General features: G+C 43.4%; 1 protein-coding gene across 10 annotated transcripts in view; it reads left to right on the top strand.

The window, feature by feature from the left end:
• Positions 1-25,027, top strand: part of LPP (LIM domain containing preferred translocation partner in lipoma) — a 449,897-nt gene that overhangs the window by 273,880 nt on the left and 150,990 nt on the right. For all 10 annotated transcript variants that reach the window (XM_073359049.1, XM_073359053.1, XM_073359054.1 and 7 more), the window contains one exon: positions 8,438-9,127. In XM_073359049.1, the coding sequence (XP_073215150.1) occupies positions 8,438-9,127 (690 nt within the window). The remainder of the gene's footprint in view (positions 1-8,437; positions 9,128-25,027) is intronic.

Below are 25,027 nucleotides of genomic sequence, written 5' to 3'. Positions count from 1 at the left end.
AAAATGTCTACACCACATGTTCAATTATGTGTATAAGTTATATGTTAGTTTACACACACACACACACTCTCTCTCTCTTTCAAATCAGATATACTTATGAATTTCTTACTTGGAAGCTGAGATCATTGTGGACATTAAAATTCTTTAACTCTCTATGATAGCATAGACAGAGCTGTTAAGTAAAAGAACACTGTTTACACGGGCAGTGGGCTAGAATCAAATGGAGCCATTGGACAAACTACGATACTCTAATCTGGTTTGCTGGCTGGAAATCATCGGTCAGCAGAAAAGGTGGGTGTTCACGCTGGGTAAAAAAGAAAAAAAAACATTCATGCTAGTAATTTAAATCATTTTGTAGCTCACTATCAATATTGGCAGATGAGCGGTTCACTACCATGATTGAACTTTAAGAAAGCAGATGTTACATGAGCACAGGCTAGTCCACTGCTGCTTTTACTCTTCTGCACTCCTGTGTGCATAGAGTGCAAGAAAGTATGGAAAAGAGGAACAAAAACAGATGGTTGCACAGGAAGTGACGAGACAACATCATCATTCAGATTTTTTGTGGAAAGATTTTTTTTTTAAAGTTGGGGCAATTGGCTCTTTGAGTTTGAAAATATGAATAAATTTAAAATTAAGTGCAAGTGATATTACAAATAAATGGAATCCTGAACAAGAAATATGAAATTAAGTAATAAAAACTCAAAGCAACTGCTGTATGAGTATATATGTATTTCATTATCTTCATGTGAGTAAATACACATCATTTTAATGCCATATAAAGTTTAAAGGGGATGAAACCAACAATGTTCTATAGAAATTGCTCTTTTAAAAAGAAACCTACAGAATTTAGTGGAAAATTATTTCATTTTTGTAATTTTTTGGGGGTGGGGTGGGGTGAGAAGAGATGGGAGGATGACTCTTCAGTAGAATTTAATATAGAATTCTATGCCTGCTATAGACTTCTGTGGGATGGCTTAAAACCCCTAAAGAAATGCTATAATTTTCTATTAAGTTCTACAGTACTGTTCCAAAAGGGGTGTGTGGGTTTGGGTGTCTGTTTTATATATATATATACACACATACTCTCACTTTCTGTAGCTCATATGTTCATTACAGATAGTCATAGGGATAGCTGCATTCTCTGTACATTTCTTTTCGCCCTCATCATAACTATGAACTACAGTATCTTGAATCGTATTTCCATTCAACTATAAATATCATATTGTAGCAATAAGAGGAAAAGTTCATAAGTCTGAGGATGGCTTAATAATGATACTTTAACTGTATAAGCTTTGCTATGCTTAGTAATAGCATCAGTCATAAAATACTTCGCTTACCAATACTTTGCTTATATGGGGGTGGGGAGTTTCACCTGTGGCTGGCAAAGCAATTACTTGCCTATGCCAAGCAAGGTATAACATTCGTTGCTGAACGTCAGGCTGCTATGAGCCTCCTTGCATTGCTAAACTGACATCCTTCTGCAAAACCCATGTTCCTGAGCTTGTTTCTCCATTCCTCTGCATGTACTGACTTGAAGTGGCATCACTTCATCCCGTTTGTGGTAATCTGTTCCTGGGTTGTATTCAGCAGTTTTGCCTTCAGAGCTGACGGGGGACGGACGGATGGACTCTGGCATGCCAGCTCTTGCTATTTACTGTTGAGCCTATAAGCCACAAATTCAGCAAATGTAGAAAGCCATTGCCACACAGTTCTGGAGTCCAAAATGGCTCTGTTTTCTCTCTGCAGTCATAAGGGATGGAAGTTATTGGAATATCACGAGATGAGTTGATGAAAGGTTTAGTTGTTTATGTTTATGGTCAACAACCTTTGTTGCATTTTGGCCAAGATCTATCAAAGTATTTGTTTTTATGTGGCAATGTCATGCATTTATGTGGCAATGTCATGCAATTTATGGTAGATGGCTCAGTTCAGCTGAACCAGACTGGTGGATTTGCGAGACAAGTCCATTTTAATCATAACAAGATTTCTCAATGAATTAAACTAAAGCAATGTCCTTTTGTTGTCTACCAAAGTTAAAAGTATTTAGGTCAACTATTTCTGTGTTGATTTGATGTAAAAGGTGATAGCACCGTGGTCCCTTATGCTGTTCAGTGGCTAAAATATTGCTTTGGTTTTGATAATGAAATTGGGAACCTTTCTGGGCAAAGTTTGAGATCCAACGATTCAGATATGGACAATCATTTTAACACCAGTAATTCCGTGGTCATTAGGTCAGGTTACTTATCCAAATTAATATGTCCTTCTTTTGGAAGCCACGCCATCTCTCAAGTAATCTTCCTCATTCATATTAGGTGATAGTTTACCACCCAAAAAGCTCGAAGCAGGAATAGTCTTGTGGCAATGTTTTCTTGGAACCCGCAATTCCATCACCGGGGAAAACAAATCTAAAGTAAATCTGGACCCAAAGAAGATAAGCTCAATTCATCCCTGGTATAATGCTAGTGACCATGCCAGAGGTACACTGGGAACAAATTGGGTCTGTTTATGAAATTACAGCAGTAGCCTGATAGGCTTCTGCACTTCTTAGATGTCCCTTACCTCTCCAGAATGAATGCAGTGCTGTAAATGGAAGACTGTGATTTGCCCACATCATTTGGTCCATGTGTTGAGCACAGAATTAAGATTTTTGTCTGGTTTTGCTCTGCACTTGTAAATAGCTGGAAGTTGTCCTCCAAGATAAAGGGCTGGAGGCCTGGTTGTTGTCATCCTCCTTCCTCCATCACTTCCTTCCTTACGTTTCAATCTAGTGTCATGTCCGAGACCACAAGAAATTTTTAGCGGAAACAGTAATGACCATGCTGATGACTCCCCTCCTCCCCACCTGACCCACCTGAATTCTGCAGCAGGTGCAGAGGGGGGCAATGGGGGAGAAGAAATATAATTGAGAACTATCTAGTGTTCCTCCGGTTGCTTCATGGCATATGCAAAGCCTGGGCCCCTTCTTTTCAATCCAGCCTGAGACAAAGACTATTAGACTTCTCCATGATTCTTTCAGTGAAATGTCTGGGAATACTCCTCAAATACCTGGCTGCTGCCTGGGTAGCTAGCTATTAAAGCTGTATCCACACAAATACAGCTGTACCATAGGAGTGTAACTGCTGATTTGTGTACAGTGCATGCCATAAAGACATTTGCGTTTCTTGGGAATGAAATACAAATTTGCAGTGGGATCTTGATAGAGAATAAATCAATCTACTGAATTAACATGTTTTTATTAGACTGTAAATTCTTTGGGCTGGATTTTTAAAGGTATTTAGGCACCTAAGAATGAAGATAGGACTCTTCAAAGTGAGACATCTAATTAGTCTAAATTTAAGCATGCATAAATAACTTGTATGACAGTCAATATTCGCGTCAACCTTCAGGCTTTGGAAATGCATCTTGGTAGCCCTAAGAAGTGCAAATCGGCAACTTTGAAAATCCAGCTCCCCAGGCCATCCTGAACCCTTTGTACAGCCAGCATTGTATCCTCTTGATTGTCTGCTGCACATGGAAAGGCTTAATGTATATGCAGAAATGTATACATTTTCACTTTATTTAAAAAGACAGGACTGTAGTTGCTGATTTAAATGATTCCCTTAACCTAAACCAAGGTATTGTCTACTTAAGTATTTTTCTCTTTGTGCACTGAACGCAGCTTCACTTGATTTTGTGACCATTAGTTCATCTTTCTGCTGCTGGACGAACTCATTCATAGACGAGGCAGTACATTTAGGTTACTTCCATCTGTGTTTAACAAGGCTCTTGGTTTTTTTTCTCTGTTTTAAAAAAACCTCTGATTTTGTTTTATTTCTGACAGTAGAGGTGGTTCTGAATGTAATTCCTTCCTGCTTTTGTTTCTCTCTTCAACCCTGTTTGTTAGCATGTGGGGTTTCTGGTTTACTCTCTCTTTGCAATATTAATTTGCAAGAAGGAGGTGATGGTAACGGACATGATCGTAATTTGCATTTCCGAAGTGCACTAGGTGCTTTCCCCTAGTACGCAAACAGCAGAATAGCCTGCATTAGTGTGGAAACAACCTTAGCGAATGCCACAGGTATGTTTTGGTGTGATTGGTCACTCACAAATGTGCTGCTTTTGAAGCAGGCCACGCAAGAGTTGCTGGAAAGAGGGATACATACATAAGCTTCCAAGAGCCCTCTTTTTTTCTCCACTCATTCCTTCATGTGTACTTCTGGGCTGCTGCTTACGGTATGTGCGGAACTGTCCCCTTCATTATAGTAATCCCTCTGTCTAGCTGACACACCCACATATACATAGACAAATCCATCTAACCTAGCTCACCTGCCTGCCATTGGCTGTCTAGATCACGCGTGGCCCCTTGGTATCTGAGCACCTTCCTCTCCTCCTTCAAATCCCTTCTTCTGCGGTGCCTTTAAATATGAACCACCCGAGAAAGAATCCTGCACCATCCCCAGCTCCGATTGGCTTACCACCTTTGTGTTACCTTAACCTGGAGAGCCCCCATTTCAGAATGAGGGCTAAGATACTGGTGAATAGTCGTGTGTGTAACCAGAGGTGCTGAAGACCAGATAGTGGCCAGCCCTGTGCGGGTCAAGAGACCTTTTCTCCTTCTGCCCCTGCTCAGGGGACAGACAGACACAGGACTTGACTTTGTCCTCCCAGGGAGCCCTTATGCTCTCAGCAGTGCTAGACTTCCCAAAAAGCCATAGCCCTGCCCCCTTTCTCTGACCACACCCTATTAACTGGTTTTGCCCCTTCTTCCCCCAACACTGCCAGAGGAATTCAGGGTGAGTCATGCTGAATGCCTCTGGTGACTCCTCCTGGTGCAGATTTCCTCCATCTGAATGCTGGCTGTGGTTTGAGTGACACAGTACACCCCTCAGTTACTTGTGTAAGGTCACAGAGTGACTCGGGAAGAGCAGGGAATACAGCGCAGGTCCCCTGGCTCCCGGTCCCCTGCTCTAACCATGGTTAGACCACATTGCGAGAGGGAGAGCTGCTCCTTGTGCTCTTTTCTTTGTTCATTTGGTCTCCATTCTGGGCCCTTTTTGGACTATATCTCCCCAGTCAACAAGCACAGGGTGCTGTCTGGGATGGAGAGTGCTTTCCCTGTGAAACACCAAGTCTCCCTTGTTTCTGGCCTTCGGGGGCGGTGGTGGAAGAAGAAGGTCTGTAATCAACACACTAAATGAAGTTATAAAAAAGGGGAAAAAAATCCCATATTGTGGGTTGGAAGGGTTAAAACTGTTGAATTTTCGTGCAGATTTAAACTACACTTGTATTTTTGCCGTAGTTCCTCATTATCTTCTCTCAGAGCCTGTTTTTCAAACCCAGAAGTTGTGCACGGGTTTGGTGAACAGGGCCTCTCCCCCTTCCCCACTCCTCCAATAGCCCATTGTCATTAAAACATTATCCAGCTTCTCCCCACTCTGCCCCGCAAAAAGCACTTTCTTGGGGGTACTGTACTTACGCTCTGCTGTGTTTCGGCCCTTTCATCCCATTACAGTAGGTGGACACATATTCATTTACAAGAACAAAATACGTGGAGAAACTGGCAAGTTTCTAGCATGCTCAGGCTTAAATGCCACATTCACTGGGCGCAATAGATCAGGCAACAAGCAAAGTTTCTCATTAGGTGAGCAAAAAAGCTCCTTTCCTCACCTGCAAGGCCCTGAGTCACTTCCTCCCCATAGCTTCTCTATGCTCACTCCCGCATCTTTCCACCCTGCTCACTTTACTGTCCTTCCCAGGAATCCCATGGTTGTTTGGAAGGTCAGGGGTTAAATACAGTCGCTGTATTTTTCTCCAGCTGAAGCTTACTGCCTTGTTTTCTTTCGCCTCTCTCACTGGTTTGGAGTCAGGTGTGTGCTATGTTTTCCTTTCTCTCTCTACATTTGTTTATGGTGACTCCTTCACAATTGGGGTTTGCTCCAAAGTTGCCTCCGCAGCTGTAAGTTGTTTAAGAACACTACAGCACACTTGGAAATGTTCGCACCTAAATCCCCTATGCTAGTTAATCTTTATAAATTCTCTGCCTAATGGCAGACGGAATTTGAGATTTTCTTATTCTTTTTTATTGGTTTTCTTTGTGTGTTGTGTACAGGAGGTTGAATGGTTTTTTCCATATGCAACTTACGAAGGGTCTATAAATTCTATAGTGCCCCTCTTTCCACTGCTGTCTGGGGTTTGGTAGCAACTCATACAAGACTGGTAATCTGTGGGATCAGATATTTGCCTAAAGTCGAATGTAGCCTTACTGTAGACCAGCCTGGGGTCCATTCACTTCAACAAGGGCTGCATCTGCCTCCACTAAGGCTGAAATTGACTCTTAGATTATAGAATTGATTCTGGGTGGAATTCATTCCCCTGCAGAAAGCTCAACAAAATCTTGGAAAACCATTAAAAAAATAAATATACCTGTCTCATAGAGCTGGAAGGGACCTTGAAAGAACCCAATGTACAGCTACAGACTAGGGACTGAATGGCTAGGCAGCAGTTCTGCGGAAAAGGACCTAGGGGTGACAGTGGACGAGAAGCTGGATATGAGTCAGCAGTGTGCCCTTGTTGCCAAGAAGGCCAATGGCATTTTGGGATGTATAAGTAGGGGCATAGTGAGCAGATCGAGGGACGTGATCGTTCCCCTCTATTGGACATTGGTGAGGCCTCATCTGGAGTCCTGTGTCCAGTTTTGGGCCCCACACTACAAGAAGGATGTGGATAAACTAGAGAGAGTCCAGCGGAGGGCAACAAAAATGATTAGGGGTCTGGAACACATGACTTATGAGGAGAGGCTGAGGGAACTGGGATTGTTTAGTCTGCAGAAGAGAAGACTGAGAGGGGATTTGATAGCTGCTTTCAACTACCTGAGAGGTGATTCCAGAGAGGATGGTTCTAGACTATTCTCAGTGGTAGAAGAGGACAGGACAAGGAGTAATGGTCTCAAGTTGCAGTGGGGGAGGTTTAGGTTGGATATTAGGAAAAACTTCTTCACTAGGAGGGTGGTGAAACACTGGAATGCGTTACCTAGGGAGGTGGTAGAATCTCCTTCCTTAGAAGTTTTTAAGGTCAGGCTTGACAAAGCCCTGGCTGGGATGATTTAATTGGGGATTGGTCCTGCTTTGAGCAGGGGGTTGGACTAGATGACCTACTGAGGTCCCTTCCAACCCTGATATTCTATGATTCTATGAAAGGTCATCGAGTCCAGTTCCCTGCCTTCACAGCAGGACCAAGTACCATCCCTTATTTTTGCCTCAGATCCCTAAATGACCGCCTCAAGGATTGAACTCAAAACCCTGGGTTTAGCAGGCCAGTGCTCAAACCACTGAGCTATTCCTCCCCTCAAAGACCAATTTCAGACCAATTTAAAAGTGACAAGCAATAAAATTTTTAAAATTGCATTTCTTCAATTTTCTGCTTCTTCCCCTGTATAATGAAAGCAGGGAAAATATATAAACTTTTTAAAAGAAAACGAGGAAAACGAGGTGAATTTTAAGAACTTTCCCACCCTTTTTTGATTTGTTGGATCATCAGCAAAGGTGTCCTTTCATTAGGCAGTGGGGTTAAATAGGTCTTAACCAAAACAACAAATATTTTACACACATGAGACCTAAAATCCCCTCAGTCTATTGCTCAGTTCTTGTGATGTTGTCGTTTCACTAATTCTGCATTTGTCCACTGAGTCCCAGGGACAGGCCTGATCTCACAACACATCCATGGCAGAGCTGTGAACAGAACCATTGTCTCTTGAATCCCACTCCTGTTCCTTATAACTTGATCACATTGGATTCAGAGGACTTAAGCCTTCAGGACCGCTGTCCCCACTCTGCGCTTACACTAGATTTATACCTTTTGACCTCACGGCAATCACTCTAGATTCACACCAGCATAATAGAGACCAGAACCAGGCTTTATATGTGTATATTGGCATAGCTCTGTATTTTTCTTTGGCATTTGATCTGGGGTAATGTGTATTGCTTTGAGGACACTTCCATGGGAGTTGCTTTTAATCCATCCCTTTGCACTGCCTTCTGCGTATTAAAAGGATCTTCCTTATCAGTGAGCAGGAGCGAACACAGTTCGGAGTCCTCTCCATTTCAGAGCTCTCTTATTTTACAGGAATCTTTACAACTATGCACATTGGTTCCCCTCCTATTATTCTCCAGCAAGAGCTTTTGTTTAAGGCAGATTTTTGTAGAGGCAAAATCCCAGAGAAAAATGAAATATCCTGCTTGGCCGTTCTGTTCTGTTGCACGGGTTTTGCCCCTGCTCTGCTATTACCACTTTATAATGTGTAGTCCCAGGTACATTCCTGCTTTACGAAGCAGGTTCTATGGCTGTGCAGATGTTGCTATAAAATCTTATTTCCATTTAACTCTAGCTGCTTGTTTTTACCGGTTGTATGTTTCCTTCTTGCTGGCGATAACATTTTTCTCCTCTTATTGTTCCACAGAGCTCTGGGTTCCCCACCGGCTCTCCAGTTACTTCTCCCCCGGGATCTACCCCTGTTACTGGGCACAAGCGGATGATCATTCCCAACCAGCCGCCTCTCACTGCCACCAAGAAGTCTACTGCCAAGGCACCAGTGCAATCTGCTGCTCCGCCCGCCCCGATCCCAGTTACTCCTCTTGGTACGCTAAAACCGCAGCCACAACCAGTTCCAGCTTCTTATATCACTGCGTCCACTCCCACCCGACCGGCGTTCAACGTACAGGTGAAAACGGCCCAGCCCAGCCCTCATTTCCAGCCACCTGGCCCACAGCCAGTTCAGTATGGCAGCCTGGGTCCAAACCAGTCCTACGCTCCTCAGCCAGCACGCCCCCCAGGGCCACCATCTCAGCCTCGTGGCCCTGACTATGGGTATGCTCCCCAGCCTGCACGTCCTTCAGAGCCTGGTTGTGGCTATGCACCTTCACAGGGGCGGTATCAAGATCTTTACTACCCTGCAGGCCCTGGATATGGAGGAAGAAATGGCTCGGAACCATCCTATGTGCCACAAAACACCTGGAAGCCTGAGCCAGCCTATCCCACAGCTAACACCATGGCTCAAAATCCAACTGGGCCGTACCAACCGCCCAGCACAAAGAAGACCTACATTACGGATCCGGTCTTAGCACCTTCTCCACCACCCATGCAGCCAAAGGTAAGGGAGAGACAGACAGACATTCTCAGGCCTGGTCTTGCCCATGGCAAAAGCCATGTGGTTTTCAGTCTTGGTAGTTATTGAACGGCGCTCGTCGAGGCGCCGGCTCACCTGCTGGAAGACGTTAGCTGGTTTTTCAGTCATGTTAAGCTCACTGTATTGAGCTCATGGGATTGCCAACCACATGTTTGTGTCCTGTCGAGATAGGGCTACAAAGGGGACAGAAAGCAGCCAAGTCTGGTGTTTTCTCTCTTTCTGGCTTTTTTTTTTTTTTTTTGGTAACTGACTGGTAGAAAATGGGAACTTCCATCGAATTTGAAAATACAAGTGCTGGGGTCTTAGAAATTCCACCTTTCCTGTGGGGTGACTGTGTCTCATTTCAGGAATGCAGTGATATTCAACAGGATTCACCCTGCAGGGCAGAGGGATTTTAAGCTCTGAAACTTTAAAACTGATCATCCCAATTAGTAGGACATGTAATTATGTGGCCTCATGGTGCCCTGATCTTTCAGACCTGGTTCTCCTTAGATTGATTAAGAGATTACTGACAAAGACTTGGGGTCATGTACACTGTTGAGTTCACCAGTTACCAGAGGGGAAATTATTCCTGTCCACGTGCTTAAAGCTGGGAAAAAACAGTGTTGTTCACTAAATTTGGTTTAAGTGATTCTGTGCATCATTGCTTAAAGATCCTTATCCCTGAAACCACACACAAATGTTTTCCTACACCAAGCTTGGCGACCGTGAAATGCTTCCGTGTGTGCTGCCCATCCGTTCCAACAAGTGTCAAAGCAAAGGAGCCCTTCAAAGAGGCCTCTTAATGTGAAACTGACTAGACACAGAAAGTTAAACTCACCTGTCTGGTTTCACTGCTTAGACCTTGATCCAGGAACCAGGTCTACACAAGCAGAGCCCATTTTCCTTCAAAAGCTGTTCCTGTGGATACAGGGACCTGGCTGTGTAGATCCAGGTTCAGGACTGAGGCCTTGTTGAGGTGTTTGAAAACAGCATCAGTGGTGAAAAGTGAGTAAATTTGTAAAATGTAAGCTGCTGTTGCCACAGGTAAGAGATTCATGTACGTGGAGCCAAATTCCACCCTCCATTGTAAGTGTGTATTTGGATTTTATCTTGGCTGTGTGCTTTTAACACGAGTTCGCTAACCTCCCCATAACGGGAGCAATGCCTGTGTGAGTTCATTGCTTTGTACTCACTGAGGCTGAAGACAGCTGGGCTCAAATCCCGCACCAACGAAAGCACTGCTGTCAAAGGCTGCCTCGATCTGCCTCGGTGCAGAACTTGTCTCTAGCCTTTTAATGCTGAGAGAAAAATGCTAAATAGTTACAAAACAAAATACAAAAAGCTCTTCCCATCGACCTTGCCCTCGGTCGGTCCACACAGCCTTTTCCAGTCGCCAGATTTCATTCCAGTTTCCTGAATTCAGGAACTATTCAAAGCAGGGAAGCTCAGGGTTTCTCAAGTCAGGATAGACAAAGCAACAAATAAAAGTCCTTGAAATACAGTCTGCTGGCAACCTAACTAATTAACTTTTTCTCTTCCGCAGAGCTGTGAGCGCAAGAGGGGAGGGGACTCTCTATATATCACATGTCTGATATTAGGTAGAGCTGATGTTAATAATTCTATTGCTTGGGCCAGATCTGTCGCTGGAGTAAATCGGTGCGATTCCATACAAGTCAGTGGGATGATGTCAGTTTACATCAGCTAAGGAATGTCCCAAGCAGTAGAGAAGAACCAGAGTACAGTGTCTCAATGGAAACATAAATCGCTTCTCACCACGAACAGCATGAGTCTTGCGGCGTATTTGCAATATAAAGCTGGAAGGGACAAGACAATTTAGCTTTCCACTTATTGATACATAATCCCTTTGGGAATTTCATTTCTTTCGTAGCCTGCCGAAGGCACTTTGCTATCCAGTTTCAGCATGGGCATGACTGCTATCCTGAATAGTGGTGGAGGAAGCTGGGCATTACTTATTAGTAAGAAGCAGGGTAGAATTGATGGAGATTTTCCAAGGTAATAGGAAGTGTCCAGTAACTACACCCACCCCATCAGAATATTTTGTCATTGGCCATAAAAGCAGCATTGTTTCACTCGACCGCATCTTCTCTCTCTACTTTCGCAGTCTGGCTTATTCAGAGGAACTAACTTTTTGGAATGATTTCATATCAAGGAAAAGTTGCTGAAAATGTTACAGCCATGACATCCATTGGAGAAATCGCTGCAGCTGGTTTTACTAGATGCACAAGGGGTCTTAGCTTGTTTACTCTCCACACACCTGTATGGCATATTTGTTTGAGGTTTGTTTATAGAGATCTTTAACTGAGTAAAATGAGTATTAAACCAGGGTAAGAAACGGACATTAATTTATGTCTGAGGGCATGAAATAATTTTTAAATGTTATTAATACTAGTGGATTCTTAATGCAATGTACATGCAAAATGAAAGGGGTGTGGTAACAAATCCAGCAACACCCAGAAGTACGTGGTATTCAGCTCGGCTGCACACCATGGCCTAGAACTAGAACTGCCTGAAATTTTTCATTCAAAATGTGTCGGTTTTTTGATGAAAAACGGCTTTTGGTTTGCAGCATGCCTGGGAAGAGGATCACGGCTGGTGGTTCTGTCTCTGACAGCCCGAAGCAGGAGCAGGCAAAGTGCCACTTGCTAATCAGGTTGAAGTTGCTGTTGATCCAAAGCAAATCTAGCTTGGTATGGGAACAAACGAAAAACCCAAGACTGTGCTGTTCCTTAAAGCCCACGCAGAACAATGAGTTGCACTTAGGAAGTGAAAATGCCAAATGAGTCGGATCAGTCCCAGTTTGTGTTGAATTGTTTTGTTGAATTGCCTTTTGTAGCAATTCTCTTAATTTTAATGCCCAAGTCATAATTAGGAAATGAACTAATGAAACATATGCCCTCATTTAAACCTTAATATTTCACTAGGGAATTCCTGCCTCTCTCTCTCTAATCTGCTTCATATGTCGTGGGGATATCCATATGATCAGTTGCAGAACCATGTGATTAAAATGTGGAACCTTGTGACAAATAAAATTTATCACATGATCCTCCCTTTTTCCCACTGCGTTCTGCCCCCTCCTACGTAGAGTCAAATTCAAAAACATCCCTGTAGGTAACTCCACCCCACTCATAAGTTACGGAACAGAAGACCATAATGAGTCACTGACCACTGATCAGCCACAGCCCACTGATATTTTGGCACTAAACTATCCGCTGTGGAAAACACAAGCAGTAGCAGACAGTCTCCAACACCAAGAATCCTTTGAAGCCTATGCCTTGGTCATATCAGAAACAAAGACACCCCAGCACTTGCCTCCATAGCTGCCAACAGACATCCACACTGTACTATTCCAGGCCACGAATCTCCTTGTTAACCCGTAATGCCTTCACTCAATTCCAGAGCCCACCACCTCATGCTATGATGAACTATCCGCCTGTTTCTCAGAGACCTTCTGCCACCTAGGCAGCCTCTCAGGACACCAGGAACCACACAGCAGACCCAGGCCCAGTAATGTTACACCTTGCCTTTCCAAATCTGGATCCTTCACTGTAAGTCCTGGAAGCACTGCAGGGAAATCACACCATGCCTGAGGCTCTGATCCAGGCGGAAAGTGAAAGTCAGTCCTGGCTCTTACTAACTGAGACTGTGAATACTTCCTTCAAGAAGAAAAGCTACCTCCTGCCTAAAGCACTGTCTAATCTAATCAGTACTTAAGGAAACCTTTGGACAACACAGCCAACGTCTCCATGTACGGCCCAGTATCTAATCTTACATGCACAGGCGAGCTAAGGGAAAAGCTCATCAAGAGTTACCTCAACAAAGGTTACCTCTAGCTCCACCTCAGTGCAGCCAGTACCTTGTACTCCTCCTGATCAGGAGTCAAACGAGGACGCAGAGGAGGGATGGCAGGAAGGCATGAATTAGGATCATAGAAGATTAGAGTTGGCAGAGACCTCAGGAGGTCATCTAGTCCAACCCCCTGCTCAAAACAGGACCAATCCCCAACTAAATCATCCCAGCCAGGGCTTTGCCAAGCCAGGCCTTAAAAACCTCTAAGGATGGATGGGTTACCTAGGGAGGTGGTGGACAAAACACACCTCGTCTACACAAAATCTGTACCTCAACAGCATCTCAGGCACCCTGAAAACATGCCAGTTGCCTTAAACACCACCTCAGCATTTACAGTATTCTAGGTATGTCCTATAGTAAATATTGAGACTGCTGCAAACAATGAGGTAAAGCTAACAAATTATCTAACCCTCTTAGCAAGGTTTTAATGGTGACCACTTTGTAGAGAACAGGCATAAACCAGTTTGTCTTGTTGCCGTGTGCCACAGTAGGCATTTCTGAATCTCCCTCTGGAATCGGCCGTAACGATGGTCTCATGAAGCTTCCAGTGACCAAAATGGTGCCTAGATAATGCAGTTGTATTTATTTATTTTGCCTCTCACTCTTCCCAAGCCGCTGCGTGAGTCAGGGTGTCCAGCTGACTGAAAATCTTCTGCGAAGGCATTCACTGGGATGTTCCATCTTCGGCTCCGAGACGCCTGCTCACCAGTGTCCTGGGCTGCGATTGATGCACTCCACTTGTACGGGTGTAATAATTTTTTTAGGGAGGAAAGATACTGTCTCCCATCACTCACACAGCATAAAGTGGGTGCACCCGGCAGTTACGTTTTAACTGAGACTCATGCTCTTGCTGTTAATCCTCTGACTAAGATGATTCAGTCTCTGCTGATTAATAAAATCAGTGGGCCAGATTCCCTCCTGGTGGCATAGGGATGTGGGCTTCCCTGCAACTGCCTGGTTCTCTGCATTGCAGAGAAGGTAGACAGCCACCCTCAAGCCACCTTTGCCTCGCTCTACCACGACCCCCTCCTTGGAGCTCTTTTCACCGCAGAGAGGCCATAGGTCAATGTCTGAGCTTTGGACTCCAGCACAGGCCCTGGGTGAACTTGACCCTATGTGGTGATAAAATGAAGGAGGAGAAAGAAGGAGGCAGTGTATCTAGAACTGAGATGAGGGACTCCTGGAATCAGGACTCCTGGGTTCTGTTGGAATCAGGACTCCTGGGTTCTATTCTCAGCGTTGCTCTGTGACCTTAGACAAGTTTTCTGACCTTTGTGCACCTCAGTTTACCAATCTGCAACTGGGGATATGTAATACTTCCTTCTCAGGGCTGTTGTGAGCTTTTGCAAAGTAATCTTCGTAATGCCATTCAAGACTCTCAGATGAAAAGGCACTTTCAGAAGTGCAAAGTGTTATAAAAAATTATTTAGACTTTTCCATGTTCATCCTTATCTCTAGGGATCCAGTGTGAACTGTACGGCACCCTAACACACTCGTAGATCCCCCCTCACAGCGCAAACTTTCCTTTCCTTTTGGGCTTAGAAACTTCAGTTTCATTCACAAACGGGAAGCGGCTGAGGACAGAGGAATGCTTTGTGGTAGTCATTTAGGAATTGCATTCCTGAAATAGTAAAAAAATGAGTTGTTAATTGTATGACCGGCTCAGTTAGTTGATGTGAAAGGTGACAGTGTGTGTGCTTGTGGGAGTAGGTGAGGTCAGCAAAGGCTTGTGAGCTACGGAAGAAAGCAACTTAAATTTACAGCTTTAGAGCATGGTTTTTGCAGTGTAAGTCTTTAGACTGTCACAGTGGATTAGCAGCACGAGAGGAATAATTGAGCAAGAGGCTTTTGACATAATACCTGGATGTTCTTTCTTCCTCCTTCTTAAAATAATCTGAGGACAATGCCTCCATACATGATACAACTAGGGGCAGCCTTGACATTATTTAAGGGCTCTGATTTGACTGTGTTTAACCCTTGATAACCAAACAGCCTTTAAATATACTGATACATTTTGAGATACAATTGGGAAGTGAATTATGTTGGTGTTGCAGTCTGGTAGTTACGGGTTCTATCGTCTTAGCCTACATACAGTATTCAGCATCGATTGTCTTTGTGTGAGGGGGTATAGTCCTCATGACTCCTGCTCTGTAGTCCCAGACCTGCTACTGACTCAGGGTGCAGCTTTGGGCAGCTGCCTCAGTTTGCTCCTCTGTAAATTTGGGATTGTAATACTAATCTACTGTGTCTCTACACAACTGCAAGGAGTAGCAAGTAGGCTAAACGGGAAGACCTGGAAGTATTAGTACATAAGCTCAATTATGACTTAACTGGCATCACAGAGGTTTGGTGGGATAAATCTCATGACTGGAATATTGGTATACAGGCTTGTTCAGAAGGGACAGGCAGGGGGAAAAGGGGCAGAGGTGTTGCATTATACATAAAGAATATATACATTTGTTCTGAGGTCCAAAAGGAGTTGAGAGGCAGACCAGTTGAAAGTCTCGGGGTAAAGATAAAAGGGGGAAAATAGGGATGACGTCATGGTAGGGGTCTGCTATAGACCACCAAATCACGGCGAGGAGGTAGATGAGGCATATCTAGAACAAATAACAGAAATACCCAAAACATGAGACTGGTAGTAATGGAGGACTTTAACCAGACATCTGTTGGAAAAAGTAATACAGCAAAACACAAAATTTCCAGTAACTTCTTGGAATGTTGTGGGGACAACTTTTTGTTTCAGCAGATGGAGGAATTAACCAGGGGGAGAGACATTTTAGACTTGATTCTGCTCAACAGGGAGGGATTGGTCACGAATCTGCAGGTGGAAGGCAATTTGGGTGAAAGCGATCATGAAATAATATATCTCATGATCCTTAGGAAAGGAAGGAGTGAGAGCAGCAGAATAAGGACTTTAAAAAATGCAACAACGCAGAGGATTGGTAGTTAAGATCCCATGGGCAGAAAATCTAAGGGATAAAGGAGTTCAGAAGAGCTGGCAATTTCTCCGAGACAATATTAAAGGCACAGCTGCAAACTATCCCAATGTGAAGGAAAGGTAGGAAGAGGCCAATATGGCTCATCAAGAGCTTTTTAATGACCTGAAAATTAAAAAGGAATCCTACAAAAAGCAGAACATGGATGAATTGCTAAAGAGGATTACAAAAGACTAGTGCAAAGTCAGAAAGGGTAAGGCTTGGCCTACAAGTGAAACTTCTGTTGTCATAGGTATATTGGTCAGGGTTGTTAAAATAAACAAACAAAAAACCACACACCTCTAAACGACAATACTACGCCATCATAACCCCCAGTGTAGGCACAGCTATCTTCTTCTTTCACATGGCGTTTGAAAAGCAATGGGCTGGGATTATAATTGAATTTTGAGATTGAAGGCCATTCTCATGCTCCTGGGATTGCTAGGTGGATCCCTCTTGTGCCCACCCTGTAAGCGTGAATGGGGAAGTGGTTTGTGATGTGTCCCAGGGTTTGTACCTCATGACAGTCAGAATTCGGTGTAGCTAATGTTGTCTTGAGAGATGGTGTTCCTGTACCGACATAAAAACCCTTCTGTCAGCATAGACTGTGTCTACGCAATAGGGCTGTGTTGGCATAGTTATGCCAGTATAATCTCAAAATTGTAGGCATACCCTAAGGCACAGAATGAATTACACCTAAAGGGACGTAAAGGCACGAAGAGAGGTTCTTTAAATGCGTTAGAAGCAAGATGAAGGAAAGTGTAGCTCCTCTACTTAGTGGGGAAGGAGAGCTAATAACAGATGACATTAAGAAGGCTGAAGTGTTCAATGCCTATTTTGCTTCAGTCTTCAGTAAAGATTTAATGGTGACCAGATACTCAACACAATTAAGATTAACAACAAGAGGAAAAGAACGCAAGCCAAAATAGGGAAAGAACAGGTTAAAGAATATTTGGATAAACTAGATGTGTTCAAGTCGGCAGGGCCGGATGAATTTCATCCTAGGATACGTAAGGAATTACCTGAAGCAATCTTATCTTTGAGAACTCATACAGGACAGCCGAGGTCCCAAAGGACTGGAGGAGGGCAAACATACCACAATCTAAAAAGGGGACCAAAGTGGACCCAGGATGATATAGCTCAGTCAGCCTAACTTTGATACCTGGAAATATACCAGAACAAATTATTAAACAATCATTGTGTAAGCACCGAGAGGGTAATAGGGTTACAAGGAACAGCCAGCATTGATTTGTCAAGAGCAAATTATTCCAAACCAACCTAACTTCCTTTTTGATAGAATTTCTGGCCTAATGGATAGGGGGAAGCAGTAGATGTGATGTATCTTGATTGTAGTAAGGCTTTTGACACAGTTCCTCTTGACTTTCTCATAAGTAAACTGTGGAAATGTGGTCTAGATGAAATTACTATAAGGTGAGCACCCAGTGGATTGAAAGAGTGTAGTTATCCATGTCAAGCTGGGAGGGGGTATCTAGTCGGGTCCTGCAGGAGTCAGTCCTGGATGGTAGTTCTGCTGAAAAGGATCTGAGGGTTATAGTGGATCATAAATTGAATGAGAGTCAACAATGGGATGCAGTTGAGAAAAAGACCTGTATCATTCTGGAGTGTGTTAACAGGAGCGTCGTATGTAAGATGCTCTACTTGGCACTTCCAAGGCCTCAGCTGGGCACGACACTTCCGGAAAGATGTGGATGAACTGCAGAGTCTCTAGAGGAGAGCAATGAAAATGATCAAAGGTTTAGGAAACCTGACCTATGAGGAAGTGTTAAAATAGATAGATATAGATATATACTGGGCAAGTTTAGTCCTGACAAAAGAAGGCTGCGGCAGAGACCTGATAAGTCTTCAAATACGTCAAGGGCTGTTATAAAGAGGACTGTGATTAGTTGTTCTCCATGTCCACTGACAGTAGGACAAGAAGTAATGGGATTAATCTGCAGCAAGGGAGATGAAGGTTAGACGTCAGGAAAAAGTTTCTAACTCTAAGGGTAGTTAGGGTCTGGAATAGGCTTCCATGGGAGGTTGCGGAATCCCCGTCTTTGGAGGTTTTAAAAACATATTGGACAAATACCTGTCGGAGATTATCTAGGTTTACTTGATCCTGTCTCAGCACAAGAGGGTGGACTTGACCTCTTGAGATTCCCTTCCAGCCCTGCATTTCTTTGATTCTCACACGCTGTTAATAGGATTAGGTAATGTTTGTGATTCTTGGATTAAGGGTGTCATAGAAGTGCAATGTCATAACACAAGAACTAGGGGCCACCAAATGAAATTAACAGGCAGCGGGTTTAAAACAAACAAAAGGAAGTGTTTCTTTACACAATGCCCAGTCAACCTGTGGAACTCTTTGCCAGAGGATGTTGTGAAGGCCAAGACTATAAAAGTGTTCAAAAAAGAACTAGATAAATTCATGGAGGATAGGTCCACCAATGGCTATGAGCCAGGATGGACAGGGATGGCGTCCCTAGATTCTGTTTGCTGGAAGCTGGGAATGGGTGACAGGGGATGGATCACTTGTTCATTCCCTCTGGGGCACCTGGCATTGGCCACTGTCGATAGACAGGATACTGGGCTAGATGGACGTTTTGGTCTGACCCAGTATGGCCGTCTTATGTTCTAATGTTTTATTGTTACATGGTTCTCATTGGTTCTGGTTTGAGTTATTAGGCTATAAAGCTGGGTGATTGTGTCCCTGGATGAATTGTGAACAGTGGGCCCAGTCCTGCAGGCACTTCTGAGCCTAGTGCTTAAGTGTTCATGGCACACTGCACTCAGTAGTTGTGTTTGTAGGATTGGACCCTGAGATTCACACACCATACATGGAATCCTCGAGGGAAAGACTATCAAATGAATCTGTCCTCCAAGATTCAGCCACATAAGACCTAGCAACTTTGTCCTATTTAAGCTATAAATGCAGCTACACAGAGTAGAAAGTAGCTCCATATTGATATGTTTAATATATGGAAGAATCCAGAGGTTATATTTTTATTTACTGAGCATAAACGTTCCATATTAAATTCACTTAAATTCCCACTTAATGCTGTTTCCCATGGAGATTTACTTCCAGATAACTATCATGCAAATCAGTATATTAAATGAAATAGCATCCTTTAAAAAAAAAAAATCCCATCAGCAGCTAAAAGAACCCCTCCAAGGCAAACGGCATCTGCAATTATGCTGACAATGTTTTTCTGAAATGAAAATAGTGAATTATAAAGTTGTAAAACTGTTTTGCAATAATATTTTGTTTTATAACCCATATTATTTTACCTAGTAGCTGTCTGGCTCCAGAGCAAGTTATATAATGTGATATTATGAATATGGTGTCTTGACTTTTTGTCTAGGGAATTAATTTAAGAGCTCTAAACTTTCCAATCACATTTTCTGCTTTGCTCCAGACATGGTTTATTCTGTCTGCCTGAAAAATATCGGATAAACTGCGGCTTGTAACTGAACTATTTGTACTCCTCTCTATCCAAACTAATAGGGGACTGACTCAGTTTTACATGGGTCCTTAAAACAGACCAGACTGAAATGTTCTGCCTGAAGTGAGCTACATAAAACAAAAGCAGAAAAGCAGAGTTGTTATATGTTAGCCGATCAGTGTATCTGTAAGGTGGCATATTCAACATCCGTAGCGCCCCCTGGTTTGGGGTGAAGTGCTGCAAGGGGTCCTCGTACCCGGTGCCTCCTGCTGGCCTTCTGCCTCTTGCTGTCTGTGCCATGGATCAGCCCCACAGCCAAGTCACAAAGTGCAACCTTGCAGGGTACTCAAAGTCCCAGGAGCCTACACTGTGCCTGTTGGTTCCTCCTAGCGTGTATGTCAGGCATTGCCCCATCTGGGATCTCCCTCCCTATCTGGGCAGCTGCCTACTTAGAATTTAGCTGTTCCCTTGCTAATTGGCTAACATGCCACTACTTGGAGCACCTACCTGCTCCCAGGTGTATTTTGCAGGGTACCCATGGGCCGGGTAGGGCCTGATTCCCTTGAAGGACCAGTGGCCCCATAATTTACCATTACCAACCATTTTCCATTACTTGGTTTATTACCAGATCAGAGACATGACTTATTATTATTATTTATATCTTGCATTTATATAATATCTTTCATCCTAAAGATTAGTCAGGTTTTGTAACTCAGACTGATAGCCGCTTAAACTTATAGGTTGGAATCAGTCACATTCAACTGCACCCGGGGTAAAACACAGCAGCTGTTTTAACAGCACACAGCATCACTACACAGCCGTTTAGGACAGGAAGCGCAGATGAACACTGTATCCAGATGAAACTGCAGGGAGGATTTAGGGAAGCACCAATATAAATAAATGTTCCTGTTGGAATTGGCATGTAGGTTAGCATATCCTCTTGCTCCCATTACTTCCTCAGCTTTCATTCCTACTTATTCCCAAACTTTACTGCCACCTGAATCCTAGATTTTTCCCCCTGCTTTGTGACAGTTGGTCACGCGTTAAGTGAATCTTCTGTTCTTACAATGAAGAGTTGTTGTTGTACCAGGACTGGAAAACTTAATGGTTTCACTGGGTACATGGATAAGATAGCAAATGAAGTCCTGCAGGGCAATGCCACTGATGCGTTTGGGACTAGGTGAGAACCATTAACCCAAAAGGGCTTTATTTTTCAATTCCAGAAATCTCAAGAGAAGAACTCGTTTTGCAAGATTCATACCACTGAGGAAGGCAGAAATCTTGTTACATGTCTGCCTCTATGTCCAGAATCTCATAAGACTATCTTGAAAGGTGCATCCGTTTAATGCCACAGTGGATTGCTACGATCATTTAGTCTGACCACGGAATTATGTCCTGCATCTCGCTCAGCAACTTGTGGTTGAAGTAAAGCAGTGGTTCTCAACGTTCTCCACAAGAGGCGCTGTTTCCCATGTTGGGACTCCCCCCACGTACCCTGGGAGCCCATTCCCATCTAGCTGCGGTTCCTCTCCCATTTAGCAATATGGAATGGGCAGGGTCTCGACTCCCTGACACCCTTTCACCTCCCCCTCCCTCCCCCCCCAGACTCAGAACCTATGAACCAGGCTATATTCCTTAGAAACACATCCAGCCTTGCAGCTGTTCAATCCAAACCCTTGACTTTGCTTCTTTCTGAACCCCCCAAAACTACATTAAACCTAATTTGGGTCCTCACCTGACTTCCTCCTCCCTTCTCCACATAAAGCATCATTCAGACAAATGCTATTCTTCACCCAGGGCCAATGCCTGGCAGGCAGGGTTTTACCACTGTTTTCATTTAGTGCGGGGTTGACACCTCTGAAATCCTCCCCAAGACAAATGCAGCCTGGGGAGCAGCAGAGCTTGCTTCCCTACAATGCCTTGTCAAAGTGTCTCAATCTCCTGGAGGAACAATTCTTCACGTCCCATTCGCTCCTTGGCCTGCCAAGGGGTGTAAGTTTTAAGGGCAGCTTTCATGCTGTGAACACTTGACCACTCAGGGCCAAATCCTGATCCTACTGAAATCAACAAGAGCTTTGTTGTTTATTTGTTTTATAGTCCAGACTGTGGCACCATAGCAGTCAAGCTCTCTGTGGTTCATTTATCCTGTGAGGGGAAAAAAGAAATATTTATCACTGTTTTTCAGTTGGGGGTACGGAGACGTTTACATGGCTTGTCCAAGCTCACAGGGTCAATCTTTGGCAGAAACAGGAACATATCCCAGTTCTGCCAACTCCTAGTTGGGTACCTTTAAGTACAAAGACATTCCTTCCTGTCTCTTCCATTGAGTTGAATGGGAACAAGGTTGGGTTATTAGTTTCGGATCTGGGCTGAGAGTACACCACCAGCTAATTCCATCGTACCCTCACAGCCAAGTGGCAAGTGGTGGCGGCTGCTTTCTAGTAGTTTTTAGGTTCATAAAAGCTTCAGATAATTCCTTGTGAGGCAAACCTGCCCCTTTAAACAATGGAAACTTCCAATCAGGCATCAAGAAAGTGTGCGCTTGTGTTTTCCCTTTCCCAGTCCGATCACTCACCAGTGAATACATCACAATACAGTTTTCAAACCTGAATTCAGCTCTCAAAGGGTTTTGCCTCTAAAGTCCCCCACCATTTTTTTTCACCTTCTTAGCATCGGGTCACCTTATGGCAATTAAACACAGAGCAGCAATTAAAACTGCACGGCTGGTTTAAAAAACTAAAAAGCTCATCCTGAATGTACGCTGTCTGAAGATAAGAAAGGTAAAAGGATCAAGATGACGAGCAACTCAGTTCTATGTGACCTGCTTTTGAATAAACAGCACTATATTCCACAGTCAATTATCTCAAAAGTACAATGTGTTCTGTTGGCAAAAAAAGGTTGTCAGATAGAAACGGTTAGTCGAAAGGACGCATTCACTGGAGTGAACATTCATCTTTTGTATTCCATCTAATTTTATACAAACCAGGTTGGTTTGTTTTGGCTTCCCCCCGTCCCCAGCAAGATTATGCATCGTTTTAATATTATTTCATGAACATCTAATTGCAGGCTTCAGAGAGAGGTGCAAATATTGCTAGGGAAATAAAATAAGGTATGCTCCGTGCAGCCCGGTAATAAGGCCTCCAATACAAAAGTGGAAAAACAAGTAATTAGTTACAACCATTGAACGGAAGAGGTCTAATGGGAGCCACAGGATAAACATTCCATTTTATTATGTCTTCATTTCTATGTTTTGCAAGACTCTGTGGTTATAAATTAAAATTGCTTTTTGCAGCAGTGGCTGTAAAAGGTTCAAAATCTGTGAATGTATCTATTATTCTTATTTATATCACAGCAGGCTGCTAGCAGAATTAACTTTTTCCCCCCCTTGTTTGTTAGTTAAAAGATGGAAAGTGCATACAAATGCATATTTGAAGGCAGCATTTAAAAACAGCTTTGTTTTTTTATCAAGACGGCATCAATTTAAAGGGGAAAAAATTAGCAAACCAAAAAACAGCCTTCATCACGTTGGCAGATTCTTTTATTTGTTTATAAAGTTCAGCTAGCACTGGTGAAAGGGGCATGAACATTTACTTTGTCTGCAACAGATAACAACTTGGGATCTCTCACTGACAAAGAAGAATGCTTTCCAGTGCTCCACGTAGCCATTGTAAATAAAGAGCTGGATTGACAGCCATGGAGAATTAAGTCCACTGATCAGCCACAAAAAAGGCAATGGTAGGGAAAGATTTCCCATGCTGTCCTCTGCATTCTAGCCAGAGGGGGAACACCTCAAGGGATGAGAGAATATTCAGTCTCTACCTCTCAGTCCTTGACCTTTTTTCTGGGACTTCTGGCAAGGGTATCAGTTTTAAGTTGTGATTTGACCCGTGGAACTCACTGACACAAGATATCAGTGCGGCCAAGAGATTAGTAGGATTCAAAACAAGGATAGGGATTTTTATGGATTAGGGACACCCATTATTTACATAAAACAGGATACAAATGTAGGATTGGTATAAACCCCCATGCTTCAGGGCACGAGACAATCAGTGCCTGATGGGGGTTAGGAAGAAATGTCCCCTGTAATCAGATTATTCCATTATTATATACTAGAGGGTTTCTTACCGCTTTCCACTGAAGCATCTGCTATTGGCCTGGCAGAGAATCCTGGACTAGATGGACTTGTGATCAAGTCTGGCAATACCTGTGATGGTGGGCTGTGTTGTGAACACCTCTAGTAAGCCTAGTATCACTGGATGATTTCACATTGGCCACCCAGGAGCCACATATACAGGTAACAGAGATGAAAGTCTTGCCCTAATCTACTCTGTCTCCTTAGGCAAAGGTGTATCTTCCACCACCAGGTCAGAGCAAACTACAACATATATCATCCCATGTGTCTAGGCATTGCTAATGCAACTATCATGGTGGCCCCATGCCACTCATCTTACTGTTTTGCTCGTATTATTTAATTGTTTTACAAATGAGACAAGGCGAAGGAGTAGAAACCACAGGACTTACTTGTTTATAAACTAGAGAGCTTAGAGATGGCATTCAGTGCAGAGGGATGTGTGTTAAAGTAGAAACCTGAGTTTTTCCTGCACAGGGCGAGAACCAGCAAACCTTGCCTCAAACTGTGATGACAGCTTCTCGGGAATTATTTATTTCCCATTTTAGACATTGGACAGTGACTCAGTGTGCCCTGGAAATATTATTGTTGTAGCAGTTTTCTCATGTGGTCATTCAGTTTAATGCTAGAGGAATGAGTAGTTACAAGTCCAGACGCTGTAAAGTCGGAGCTACATTCTAAAAATAAAGCACTTGGTAAACTTTTAGTTGTCAACAACTTTTCGACAGTCGTTCACGCTAGAAAACGGAACAAGAGGCTTCATTCAATTCCTGGCACATTTTATGGTCAAAGGAAACATCTAAGGAAGATTAGTACGTTGGTAACGCTGATAATTGGCAATGCCACTGGTTCTGTAGCAGCACGCAGGGTTTAAAAGAGTAATATTTACTAATAGGAGCAAACACGAGGCTTGGCATCAGGATTCAAGGGTACTGTTCCTGACTTTGCAAATGACTTGTTCTGTGGCTTTAGGAAAGTCCTTTTGATGTTTCTTAAAGCAAGTCGAATATTTACCTGTCTCACAGCAGGGGGGTTCCAAGACTCGATTGTATTCAGGGCACTTTCAGCCTCTGTAAATTCAAAGTATGATTGTTGCTTCGTAGACTAGTGAGGACTGAAACGATGCAGAGTCCTTCCGAGGGTGTGGCGAGTATTTGCAATGGAGACTTCTTTTTCATGTCCTTGAGTTGGAGCTGGGGAAAATGAGAGACCATTCTTAAAACCTGGGCTACCCATCATTACAGTAGCTAATTTTTTTGAGCATTTTACATCTTCAGAGCTCTTTGTGAACAATTAACTAAAACCCTCCAAACACCCTGAAAGGCAGGTACCGCTATCCCTGGTTTTAGAGTCATTTCCCCGAGATCACAGAGGGAATAAGTAGCTCATATCACACTAAGAACTTGCTTAAAACCACATTGTGTCTCTTCTGATCAGTCCTTTGGCCTTCTCAAATTGTAGTCCC

The sequence above is a fragment of the Lepidochelys kempii genome, chromosome 9 (genome assembly GCF_965140265.1).
Source record: "Lepidochelys kempii isolate rLepKem1 chromosome 9, rLepKem1.hap2, whole genome shotgun sequence".
NCBI lineage: Eukaryota > Metazoa > Chordata > Testudines > Cheloniidae > Lepidochelys > Lepidochelys kempii.
The sequence above is the reverse complement of the archived record's forward strand: the minus strand, read 5'-3'. Positions and strand labels throughout refer to the sequence as shown.